Here is a 13,634-nt window from a genome sequence, read left to right as displayed (position 1 = left end):
TTAGTTCTCTTGTTTTTGGCTATTTAACTTGGCAACATCTATTCCAATGGTAATTTTCGAGGAATTCAGACAGGACTTCTCATGATTACGGACACAAGTTTATAACTCTATAATTCAGAAGCACTGAATTCGCCCTAATGTCATATACATATACAATTACCAACAGAAGTTATTAAAGTATTAACTATATAAAATAAGATAACATGTATTCTCATGTTTGTCCAATCCTCTTTCGTTAACTCTGTCTCTTCCCATTTAATCACAGAAATGATCTTCATTATATTGCATCACAAGCATGTATGAAATTCAGTTCCAATTAGCCAAAACTAATAGAGTTCAATGAATATAATTTGCGTTCTCTTCATGTAAAATGTCAGAGTGTTACCAATTTTATTCCACATGTAGACTCATGGAAATGCCATAGCTTAAATTGTTTGTTTAATGAATTACTATCTTATGTTTTTAAGCTGCTTGGCTTCCAAATCTTTTAATTTTCCATTTTTAAAACCTCTGCCATTGTAGCATATAAGGCATTTATATTTCCCACCCATTTTACCTCTGCTGCTGTATTTTCTGCCTTCTTGTCTGGTGAACTGTAGCAACAGTCTTGACTTTAGGCTGAGGTTCCAGTTCGATACTAATCTGCTCAGCATCTACTGAAATCTAAACAATATATTAGATTTTGTTTTAAAGATTTGTAACACATCACACATCACACTATATTGTACATATGCAGCCCAATTGCAGAATATAATCTGGCCATCCTCTGTCAACTGGCATGTGACATTCCTGTATGGCGGTGCAGAAAGAAAGCATGACCATTTGTATTTGAAGGGGAGGGCTATGAAGACTATGTTTCCTACAAATTTGGCATCACAGCATAGTTTCTTACTGAAAACACAATACAATTCTTGGCTTAAAACCAGAACTTATTCTTTTGTGTTTACAAGAGTCATATTTTCAATAAAAGCAATGCACTCATCATATGGCATATTAGAAATTTTCCAAACTATTCCTATAAATACTGTGTGTTTTAATTCTCTGTAACATAACGAGTTCATTAGCTTTTATATGGAACACAATACGGTTGTTAAAAGTAATCAGTTTATACTGGCCTAACTCCTGCAAGCAAACTATGTGATTAGGGAAGATTACAAAATTGACACAGAAACAGATGAATAATTCGTTCCTTATTATTTATTTATTATCGAATAAATGCAGATAGTTCTCAACTGAGAACAATTCATTTACTGATCATTCAAAGTTACAACGGCATTGAAAAATTTGATTTATGACCGTTTTTCAGTTACAACCTTTGCAGCATCCCCATGATCACATCATCAAAATTCAGATGCTTGGCAACTGGTTCATATTTATGACCTCTGCTGTGTCCTAAGGTCGTGTAAATCACCTTTTGTGACAAGCAAAGTCAATGGAGAAAGCTTGTGCTTTCTGACAAGCAAAGTCAATGGAGAAGCCAGATTCACTTATCAAATTATTGTTACTAAGGGTTACTAACTTATCAGCTCCAGTGATTCACTGAACAACTATGGCAAGAAAGGTCGTAGAATGGGACAAAACTCACTTAACAAATGTCACACTTAACAATAGAAATTTGGGGCTCAATTGTGGCTGTAAGTCAAGAACTTCCTGTAATCCTATTCTATTTTATTTATTCAGAGGAATCAGTCTCATTATCCCAACAAGATTAAAATTATCTTACCCCTTTAAATACGCTGCTGATTGTCTGGGCACAATGTAGATTCTTGCAATTGAGGAGTAAGTCAAAAAGAACTCCCAGAATCCTTTGCTGTATCTTCCCATCTGGCAGTGCAGCAAAGAAAGGTTTTGTAATCTAGAAATAACAAAAAGACCAAAAGCTTATATATAACATTTTGCAAGAAAGCTCAGCATTATTTCCAGTGATAAGGAAAATAAGGAGATACAGAGCTTCCTCATGATACCCTGTGAATTCATTTCTTTATTAAATTTATATGCCACCCATCTCATTCTGAAAAGCAACTCTGCCCAATTTGAATCTGGCTTTTTTGAACTTTTGTTCAATATGCTGGCTACTGGCTTTCAAATCTGGACATATATCCTGCATTTTCTAACTTTTAGTAGGCTGCCTTCTAACTTGATAGCACAATGGGAAATAAAGACACAACAAAACAACCAAACCAATTAACTACAACTTATATTGATAAAAGAAAAAATGTATCAAAAGGATCCTTCTTCAGCAAACAAGAACTCTATTTGCCTCCTGCTTATTTTTTTTCTTAGTAGAATTATGGTGCACAAGGAACCAGGAAGGGGGAAAAAAGGAAATTGGAGCAAAACCTAATTATCAGCTCTCTCCTTAGAAAGCAACTGGAAGAACTTTTGTGGCAAATAGAAGAGAGACATCTGTACTCTAGAAGGTGACCTAGGCTAATAGTCCCTGTGAAAGATTCTAATGAAAATCACTTGTGCAAGATCTTACCTGCCCAAGAGCTGTAATCTGAAAAGGATGAAGACCCTGGTACACTTCCTGTGAGGCATGCAAAGCTTTGATGAACAGATGTAGGCACTCTTGATTTGTGCAAAGGAGTGTTGCCGAATGCTCATTGTATTTCCCAAGAATGAGATGCAAAAGAAGGGCTTCATCTTTCAACATCTGTCCTGTACCGGAAGCTTTCTCCAATAACCGATCAAGGAGAGGCAGCAAGCTAAGAAGCACTGCCTGAAAAAACACAAGACAAATGTTTTTTTGAAAAAAAAAATCAGCCAAAACTTTAATAAACAATGTATATTATTTGTTTTGTATTCCATTTATTGGTGTGTTAACAGAATAACGAAGTTGGAAGGGACCTTGGAAGTCTTCTATTTCAACCCCATGCTCAAGCAGGAGACCCTATACCAGTAATAGTTAACCTTTTTGATGCCAAGTGGCCGAAGTGCATGCGTGAATGCACGTGAGAGCCTGAACCCCCAAAATGCAATGCGAGCACCCCCTATGCATGCACGCGCATCCCTGCGCATGTGCGCCCCGCACATGCGCCCCGGCCCCACACATGCAGCCCAGCTCCCCCATGCATGTATCCTGCCCCCCCACACCCTATTTTGGCTTCCAGGTCGGTCAAGAGGCTTTCCAGGCCCAAAACGGGGCACTATGGGAGTGGGGGCTCACATGGCACTCCCACACCCCTTTTTGGCTTCCAGTTTGGTGCGGACGGCAGAAATGGAGTAGAAAGGTAGGGTGTACTGGCGGGAACCTCTGGAGATTGGGGAAGGCATGGGTGGCAGAAATGGAGTAGTAAGATAGGGCGCGCTGGGGGGAACCTGCAGAGATCGGGGAAGGCCCTGCCCCCGGTGCATGTGCCACAGAGACCCAAAGACCAGCTGATTGGTGGAAGATGTGCACATATACATGGTGGAGCTGGGCTGGGGTGACGGCTGGCATGCCTACAGAGAGGGCTCTGCGTGCCGCTTGTGGCACACATGCCATAGGTTCGCCATCATGGCCTTGTACCATTACAAACAAATGACTGTCCAATTTTTTCTTAAAAATCCCAGTGATGGAGCATCCACAACTTCTGGAAGCAAGTCAATGTTTAAGGAGAGAAAGCCAAATTTCTAAATGTGTATGATGCAACCACATATTTAAACAATAGTAATTAAGCTAGCCATGTAAATCACCTGAAGACAATTCTTTGAGTCTCCTAAGAACCTATGTAGACTTGATATATATGACAGCCTGCTGATTCTTTTTTTAATAAGATTTCTCATTCTGGGAAGATCTCCATTTACAGCAGGTCTACCACTTGAAGCCTTCTAAAAATTCTGGGTTTTAATTCCTACCAGCCCCAGACAACATGGCTAATGGGCAGAAATTGTGAGTTGCCACACAAATAGCCTGGATAGCACTGGGTTACCTTCTTTTTTGCACTAAAGGCATTTCTGTCAACAACAATACAACTATCCAAGTAGCAACTTGAAACCCTTTTATATATCTTGGCGTTTTAAAGTCTTATTTTAAATAATAGAACAAAATAAGTTCTATTTTGTTCATACAACAAAACATAAGATATAAACAAGGTCTCGCCCTGCAGAAAAACAACACAAAAATCTGGCTCGATCTTTGATATTTCCCCAGTGTTAACACCAGTTATTTCACCTACACTGCCATTGACTTCATGAAGAAGTTTCATCAGGTTTCTTGCAATATAGGAAGGACATCTAAAGCCCTGGATACATTCAAGCAAGGCTGTCAATGCTTCTGACGATTTCTGCTGCTTGGTTTTTCGCTTCTGTTGGACAGGTTCTCCTCCAAAGAGATCACCAAGAACCTAGATTAGAAACAAAAGGGGGAAAAGACACCAAAGAATCATTAAGGTAATTTATTTATTTATTTATTTTCTTTATTTGTAGTTGGAAGTGACAAAGGAATTGAAAGTGGACAGCAATTACTGCATGTGCATTTTCACGCTAGCTATGAACCTTTATATGAATTTATGGCTATCTATGAAAGGAGTGGCCCCATGCCAGGACTTCCGTATTTTGCTCTGTATCTGCCATAGCATCTTCCACTGATGTCAATTATCATTCTTAAGCCCCAGCCCCAGCTTTGAGGTATTACTCTGCATTTCAAAGCATACTAAAGCTGCTTTCTCACAACCCTTCCCCAGACAATCGAAACAAAAATGTGAAATTCTGCAAAAAATAAAAAAAAACAGAGGGAAGCACAAGCCTATCTGATTAACATCCCATTGAGTTGGATGTGAAATATTGCAGCTGCGTGGAGAACTTCATGCAAGAGAGATAACTGGGAAGAAGAAGCCATGGATCAGTGGAAGAAAGGATGTTCTGCATAAAAAAGTTTTCTGATTCTATTTCTAGTACCTTTTGAAAATGCTGAAAAAGCTCCTGCCAAAAATATCAGTCAGTCGACAATTCTAAGCTAGACAAACTGATCAGATACTAAGTATGGATGCCTCCAATCCCCCATTGCTCATTTGCAAGAAGGACCAACAAAGCAAAATAATTTGTTCATCTTGGCCTGCAGGTCATGATAATTTACAAAGGAAGTAGAAGATGGGCTCCTGAGGAGATAATGCTTCCTAGTCTCTGACCAACACTTGCTTCAGTGATCCTGACACCCAGAAGTCCATAAGAAAAGCTCTGAGTATCTGACTTATCAGAAAGACTCAAACAGAGAATTACAGATGTAAATCAGGTAAGAACATACTTTCATCTATACTTACCTGGGTAACATAAATTGAGTCAGACATTATCTCCTCAGCTTTCTTCGTGACACTCTGAAGCACCGGATGAAATATGGATTCTTCTATTCCACTTAAGGAATGAAGGCATTTGAGAGAAGCTCTTCGGACTTCGCTTACAGGACTTCCCAAATTGATCAACAGAGATACAATTACTGGAAAGTGCAAGTAGAGAAAACAGTTATTGCTTTAACCAAGTTCCAAATAAACTTAGATTTATTAACTATACAGAATGAAAACTCCTACCCTGAGAAACAACTTTATTGTGTTGCTGGAGAGGACCAATCTGCCTACACTGTCCAGCTACCAAGAAGAATTTAGATCCTCAGACTTGCAAATGCTGAGCCCACTGAGAAGGTCTTCTCTATTTTCTAATTCAAACCTTTCCAATCCTTTGAAACAGCTAAAAGCCTCAAAATTAAAAGCCCATGCAGTTATTTATTTTTATGAGCAATCTCTGGAATTAAGTGAGTATAGTTAGCAAAGACTTCAGAGACTCTGTAAGTTAAAAGATGGTTAAAAGCCTCTATTTAAGTCCGATTATAACCTGAAAATAGAATGCAAAAGTCCTGAAGAGAAAATCTATCTTTCTTCCTTCCTTCCTTCCCTCTACAATTCAATATAATAATAAATGTAAATAAACTTCACTCCAAATAATCTAAAACTTCTTGTAAGGATAAATAGCTGGAAAGACAGGAAAAAAGTTAGTGCTAATTTCCCCCAATTTCTCTGGAAAGCTTATAAAGCCCACAATAGATTAATGCTACAATAACTAGAGGGAAATATCCCAAAGGCCAGCACAAGGTACCTGGAGATGCAGTTGACACCAATTGCCTTTTTTTCTGCTTGGGTTGAGATTCAAGCATGACACATCCTATGTACAATGCCTGAGTTTGCAGCACAGCATCCATCACAAAATTCAGCTGATCACACAAGTTATAGTTGTAAGTCCATACAACGGAGAGAAATCTAAATTGATGCTCTGGTCCTTTCAAATGTACCTTCAGATAATGATAAAAAGGAAGCAATTAATACACAAGTTTTGGAAAGCCTTTTTTCTGGTGGCTTTGAAGAGACATACCCACATTTCACTTCAATGGACTCCATGATACAATCTCACTGTAAAATTTCAACAAGTTATTCATAATTGCCTAAATCAGCATAATAACTTCCTCTTTCAGATGTATTTATGCTTATGTATGAAAAACGTACCTCAAACAGAAGTCGCATCATTGCCCGAAAATGACCAGCCCAGAACCCCTCACTTGCTCCACGGACAACTATGTCAAACAGCCCCAACAGCAGGTGCAAGTAATCTTTACTGTCTCCATTTAAAGTTTCAGGATTCCACCAAACTTCATCTGTAGAAATGCAAAGAAGTGGCAATTAGGGACTGTGGCAAAACCATTTTCTGAAACTAAGCAAAACAAGCTAAACCAGAGCAAATGCTTTCTTCAGGTTAAAACTGAGAAAGGCTGATTACTTCTGGGATCAAGTTTCAGAATTTCCAGAAATAAATACAACTTCAACAAGCAAAGCATCCACATTGCGAATTTTTCAAATCTCACTTCTTCTGCAATAAGAAAAATACCTTTCAAAAAGGAATTCGGAGAGACCAGGCCTTCAATAAAACTTCTCAACAAAGTGATGAACAGCATGGCATCTTCAAGATCAACCGATATCTGAATGTTTAATTTTTTTGTATACGTCGATAACAGGTCCCAGAAAGATTCATTCCCAGATGGGAACTCAGCAGAAATGTTCTAAAATGAAAATGAATTCTGAGCTACTGCATTGTCAAGGAACATGAGGGCCAAATGCCTTTCCTGGCCCTTATCTGCCTCCTCTAATCTTCCATAAATTGCTAAGTATGGGAAGCTCACCAGTCTTACTTATCTTTGCTTATTTTTTTTAATGATTGTCACTACAATTTACTTTCTTAATTGTCCTTCCGACCTTTATCTTCATTTCATTTCTTTAACATGCTTTGAAAATTGCAGGAGGCCAGTGTTCCCTACCAGAGGCTTGTATCATGCAATTACTCTCCTAAATCAACAGAACTGAACTCAGTATATATACACAAATCTAGAGTTGAATGGGTCAAAAAAGGGGCTTCTGATTGAAGCTGCAATATCAAAATTAAAAATCCTCACCTCCTCTGCGGGCCAGTGGTCTTTAAATCTGTCCATTTTTTTACTCAAAAAATTGAAGATCCTTAAAGCCAGGAATAAATGATGGTCTCCCATTTGGGAGCAATTACAACACGAGAGGACAAGGACAAAACTTATAATGTGGCTTGTTAGCTTCTGTTTTCCAGTAGGAGATTCCTTTTCAATAAGACTGATGAAACCTTCCACCTGAAGGAGAATCACAAGAGTAAGACTGATGAAACCTTCCACCTTGAAGGAGAATTGTTCTTTTGAGAAATGGATTATTTTGACAACTGCCTAACATTCTGCATACATTTAGCTTTTCTGTCTCTTTATTTTCAAATACACTCTATGAAAATATAGGCTTTAATAAATAAAACATGGTAAGTATACAAAGCTGTTGTATGCTAGGTTAGATTGTAGGATAATGTAATTCAGTACTCTCTATTTTGGCAAACAGGCCCTTCTTTATGTTTTGAGCATGGGTCTGCTTGGGGATATCAAAGAATCTGAAAGTGAATCCTGGAATGTGTTCTACTACAAAACTACAACCATTTCCCCATTATGGGAAACTCTAGTCCAAAAGTTCAACCAAGCACTTTATATTTGTTCCTTCCCCTGCCCCCCCCCCACACTTTTAAATCACCCATCTCCCCTCAGAGGGAACTTTATTTAGGAAAGGAAATTTCCAGAAATAAATACAACTTCAACAAGCAAAGCATCCACATTGCGAATTTTTCAAATCTCACTTCTTCTGCAATAAGAAAAATACCTTTCAAAAAGGAATTCGGAGAGACCAGGCCTTCAATAAAACTTCTCAACAAAGTGATGAACAGCATGGCATCTTCAAGATCAACCGATATCTGAATGTTTAATTTTTTTGTATACGTCGATAACAGGTCCCAGAAAGATTCATTCCCAGATGGGAACTCAGCAGAAATGTTCTAAAATGAAAATGAATTCTGAGCTACTGCATTGTCAAGGAACATGAGGGCCAAATGCCTTTCCTGGCCCTTATCTGCCTCCTCTAATCTTCCATAAATTGCTAAGTATGGGAAGCTCACCAGTCTTACTTATCTTTGCTTATTTTTTTTAATGATTGTCACTACAATTTACTTTCTTAATTGTCCTTCCGACCTTTATCTTCATTTCATTTCTTTAACATGCTTTGAAAATTGCAGGAGGCCAGTGTTCCCTACCAGAGGCTTGTACCATGCAATTACTCTCCTAAATCAACAGAACTGAACTCAGTATATATACACAAATCTAGAGTTGAATGGGTCAAAAAAGGGGCTTCTGATTGAAGCTGCAATATCAAAATTAAAAATCCTCACCTCCTCTGCGGGCCAGTGGTCTTTAAATCTGTCCATTTTTTTACTCAAAAAATTGAAGATCCTTAAAGCCAGGAATAAATGATAGTCTCCCATTTGGGAGCAATTACAACACGAGAGGACAAGGACAAAACTTATAATGTGGCTTGTTAGCTTCTGTTTTCCAGTAGGAGATTCCTTTTCAATAAGACTGATGAAACCTTCCACCTGAAGGAGAATCACAAGAGTAAGACTGATGAAACCTTCCACCTTGAAGGAGAATTGTTCTTTTGAGAAATGGATTATTTTGACAACTGCCTAACATTCTGCATACATTTAGCTTTTCTGTCTCTTTATTTTCAAATACACTCTATGAAAATATAGGCTTTAATAAATAAAACATGGTAAGTATACAAAGCTGTTGTATGCTAGGTTAGATTGTAGGATAATGTAATTCAGTACTCTCTATTTTGGCAAACAGGCCCTTCTTTATGTTTTGAGCATGGGTCTGCTTGGGGATATCAAAGAATCTGAAAGTGAATCCTGGAATGTGTTCTACTACAAAACTACAACCATTTCCCCATTATGGGAAACTCTAGTCCAAAAGTTCAACCAAGCACTTTATATTTGTTCCTTCCCCTGCCCCCCCCCCACACTTTTAAATCACCCATCTCCCCTCAGAGGGAACTTTATTTAGGAAAGGAAATTTCCAGAGAAGAGAGCTCTCTACTCTTTCATCTTAAAGACTGTATAGTTAAATGCTTTAAATCAACAAAGGACTGTTCTAAACAACAGTTGTTGAGGGACATGGGTGAGAAGATTTACCGTTAACTGTACCACGGCCTGCTTAGGAGACTTCCACAAACGTTTTCTTAAAGGGGAAAAGGCAGCGAGGTTCAAATCACCTGAGTATCTGCTTTGCAGAGAAACCTGTTCAGTTTTTTCTTCAAGTTTCTTTTCCATTAGAGATGCAGGATTTATAGCATGGCTGGATTATAAACTGAATATCTCAGAGATGCTACTTTAAAAAGAGAATGTACTAAACCAGCTGATTCAAGGTTTGGTCACGTATACTCATTTTGCACATGAAATTTGACAATTCTACATTTCTTATTAAATTGAGATATCAATGTTTGAAATATTCCCCAACATGATGTAACAGAACACATGCTGGATGCCTGACTGCTGAGTTGTATTGTTATGTTACCTACGTCAAACTATCTTTAAACCCGCTGATCTGAGAATTCTATATGGAGGACATGTAAACTCCACACATACCATTTTTGACATGAAGGAAGAATCTTCTGAAATCAGGTTCTTGGACAAGAGGTCCAGCAGTTTGGCGTTAGATGTACTTGGTAAGTCTCCTGATTTAGCTGAATTAGTCACCTCTTGGAAAACTATTTCAGGATGACAAAAACATAAAAACAGAACGGGAAACCAAAATGGGAGATTGGTCAAACCTTTTGAAACCACTGATGGCTATAAAAGAGGGAAAGGTTTTCAAAGAATATGCACTTTGATTTTAAAGTTCATTCATGAAAAAAAAAATGGAGAGTATCATTCTACTTACAAACAACAACAACAAAAATGATACCACAGAATAACTATTTATTAAAAAGGTGCCTAAAATGTAGAGAGTGTATGTAGTTTTGCAGAATATCAAATATATTCTATATCAATTTATGAGTAATATACAAGCCCTCAACTTGTAACTGGTTGTTTAATTATTATTTGTGGTCACGTCAACCTCAAAATGGGTGCTTAGCAGTAGGGTGTCCCCAATCCCCAGTCCACAGCCTAGTACTGGTCCATGGCCTGTTGGGAACTGGGCCACACAAGCAGCGGTCGAGCATGCAAAGCTCCATTTGCACACACGAAACCATTCCCTTTCTCCACCACCAGCACTGTTGCCGGTCCGCAGAGCTGGAAAAATTGGGGAGTGCTGCTTTACAGCTATAATGCTTCCAGCTGTCTTAAAATGTTGCCCCCATCACATGAGCACATTTCAAGTGTTTGGCATCCCGTTCACTATTGATCTGTTGACAAGTGCTGTATGCCCATCTGATTGCCATGTATACGTTTTTCTAACTTTCCCCAGAAAGTCAAAGAGGAAACTGGTAGAGAAGGTTGCCAAGTGGAGGGGAAATCCACCAGCACCCTGGAGGAACAGATTTCAAACCTGGCAAAAATGCTGAAGAATGTCATTGTTCTGAGCCTTTCAGAATGATGATGTTTGCAAGTGTTTTAGTGAACACCGTTGTCTCTGTTTTTCCGAGGAGAAAAATGCTAGTGGATGCCATTATTCTCATGACTGTTGTCCCCGGTGGGTGGAGAGACCGCTCAAGTCTCCTGGGTGTGATGGAGCCCTTTGCCTGCCCCACCACACATGGGAGGCGTTAGCCCCCTTCCCAGCGCTTCGCTTAACAACCTGCATGGTTACTTAAAGACCACAAGTGGGAAAGGCAGATTGTGTTCATTGAGAGAAGTAGTCACGTGGCTCCTCACTTCGCTCAGTGATTGAGATTTCAGGCCCAATTGTGGTCATAAGTGAAGGACTACCTGCACAATCCCGGTACTCAGATAAAAGGCTGCTTTCCACCCCTCAACTACGGACTCCTAGCCCAATTCAGTTTGGAGTGTGGCCTTCATTATACCACAAGGCTGAGGAAGCTGCTGAGCAAATGGGAACTGTATCTCTGGATCAGATTTTTTGCAGTGTGAGCAGCCACTGGAAAGTCATGTCATTTGAATTTTGATTTCCTGCAGCCTGATTTCAAATCTGCACAATCTCAAATAGAAAACAAAAACTCCTTTTCTGACTTCTGCTTCTATTTTTCCTGCTGGCCCAGGAATTCTGGGAGTTGAAGCCCACAAGTCATAAAGGGGCCATTGTTCCCCACCCCTGCTTCAGAAAGAATTCAATTACTTACCCTTTGGCCAACCTTTCAATAAAGAATGAAGAGAACAAAGACCAGACTCTGTTATGCAAATTGCCACTCTCCTTTCAGCAGATTCTAGATCTTTGTTGGTGATGATCAGAAAAGGTAGCACATGTAGGATTAATTGATTGAAGAAATCTTTATTATCCTTAATAGTATCTACTTTCATTAAAAGGCATAGTATCGTTTCGAGAATCTTGCACCTAGCAAGTGCATGGAAAGAAAAATGGACATGTTTAGCTTACACCTCCATAACCAAGAGTTGCACACTGTAAAACACATGTTAACATTTTGTTACGATTGTGCCTTTTGTGACAACAGAACATATTTCTATTACCCAATGGTGCTGCCTGAGTAAGAGAAGACAAGGTTCCCTTCTATGATGGAGCCTGATATTAAAAGGCAAAGTCATGCTGGAACCCAGAATAGTATATCTAACATATTTCTCCTTCCCTGGCAGTACAAAAACAACAATAATAACTAACAATTTGTTGTTCTTTCATGAGGTTTAAAATTAGCTGCCAAAGGCAACCACCATTGTTTAGTGCCACCGTACCCCTTTCAACAGTGAATCTATTAATAAATTTATTAACATTTTTTTTAATTTTTGAGGCAATCTTTTACTCAAAAACACAAATCCCAGTTCATAGTAAATGTAAGAATCATGTAACTAACTGTTTATCAATGCTAAAGCTCCTGATAATGAATGAACTTACTAATGCAGATATATATCTGTAGGTATGCATGTACTTATGCACGCATACACAGATTCTTTAATGACTTTGACTGCCAGAATAAAACAATACAGTTATTACACTGATAACTATCTTACAAACATAGTTACAAGGTTAAATTTGCATTTTTCTATATATCTAGTAATCTGGGAAAAAAGCACTTGGAATGTGTAAAGATTTTATACTATGGAAAAAATTCCTAACTATTAATATAAGATTGAGATAGAAAGATATAAAAATGATCACTTACCATTTTTCATGCTTTGAGAGATCAGCTCTTTCAAACAGAGACAACAGACTGAGTCCAATTTGTTCACCAAATATATTCAAATGAACTAAGGCACTCTAGGATAAAATATAACTAATAATATTTGTATGTTTGCACAAAATTAAATAACTTACAGACTAACTTTATTGTCACTTTAAATGTACATTAATCGGCATTCAGAGGAATTATTGAATCTGTCATCTGCACCTCTATAACAGTCTGGTTTGGTTCTGCAACCGAACAAGACAGAAATAGACTTCAGAGGATCATTAGAACTGCAGAAAAAACAATTGCTACCAACCTGCCTTCCATTGAGGACCTGTATACTGGCTAAGTCAAAAAGAGGGCTGTGAAAATATTTACAGACCCCTCACATCCTGGACATAAATTATTTCAACTCCTACCCTCAAAATGATGCTATAGAGCACTGCACATCAGAACAACTAGATACAACAACAGTTTCTTCCCGAACACCATCACTCTGCTAAGCAAATAATTTCCTCAACACTGTCAAACTATTCATATTAGGTTGCATTACTATTGCTATTGGTTTTCTCATCGTTCCTGTCGCCCATCTCATCTCACTTGTGACTGCATGACTGTAACTTTGTTGCTTGTATCCTTGCAATTTATATTGATATTGTTTCTTAGTATGATTTGATTGCTTATCAAATGCTCATCCGTATGACTGTCACTGGGTGTTGTGCCTTGTTATTCTTAATGAGTGTATCTTGTCTTTTTATGTACAGACAGCATATGCACCAAAAACAAATTCCTTGTGTGTCCAATCACACTTGGCCAATAAAGACTTCTATTCTATTCTATTCTATTCTATTCTATTCTATTCTATTCCCTTCCATATGTTAAAATGAAATTTCGTTGCATACAGCTCTCAAAGGGTCACCACTCCAATATACACTACATAAACATGGCAAATAAACAAACAAATAAATGATGCATATATCCACA

At 38.2% G+C, this 13,634-nt stretch overlaps 1 protein-coding gene across 1 annotated transcript in view; it reads right to left on the bottom strand.

The window, feature by feature from the left end:
* Positions 1-13,634, bottom strand: part of HEATR1 (HEAT repeat containing 1) — a 51,814-nt gene that overhangs the window by 23,316 nt on the left and 14,864 nt on the right. The window contains exons 14-25 of the mRNA XM_058166035.1: positions 12,648-12,742; positions 11,655-11,866; positions 10,000-10,121; positions 7,415-7,618; positions 6,853-7,024; positions 6,474-6,622; positions 6,070-6,262; positions 5,244-5,416; positions 4,161-4,328; positions 2,483-2,722; positions 1,724-1,855; positions 557-663 (exon numbers count right to left, since the gene is read on the bottom strand). Of these exons, the coding sequence (XP_058022018.1) occupies positions 557-663; positions 1,724-1,855; positions 2,483-2,722; positions 4,161-4,328; positions 5,244-5,416; positions 6,070-6,262; positions 6,474-6,622; positions 6,853-7,024; positions 7,415-7,618; positions 10,000-10,121; positions 11,655-11,866; positions 12,648-12,742 (1,967 nt within the window). The remainder of the gene's footprint in view (positions 1-556; positions 664-1,723; positions 1,856-2,482; positions 2,723-4,160; positions 4,329-5,243; positions 5,417-6,069; positions 6,263-6,473; positions 6,623-6,852; positions 7,025-7,414; positions 7,619-9,999; positions 10,122-11,654; positions 11,867-12,647; positions 12,743-13,634) is intronic.

This window comes from Ahaetulla prasina, chromosome 1, assembly GCF_028640845.1.
Source record: "Ahaetulla prasina isolate Xishuangbanna chromosome 1, ASM2864084v1, whole genome shotgun sequence".
Lineage (NCBI taxonomy): Eukaryota > Metazoa > Chordata > Lepidosauria > Squamata > Colubridae > Ahaetulla > Ahaetulla prasina.
This window is presented reverse-complemented; position numbering and strand designations above follow the sequence as displayed.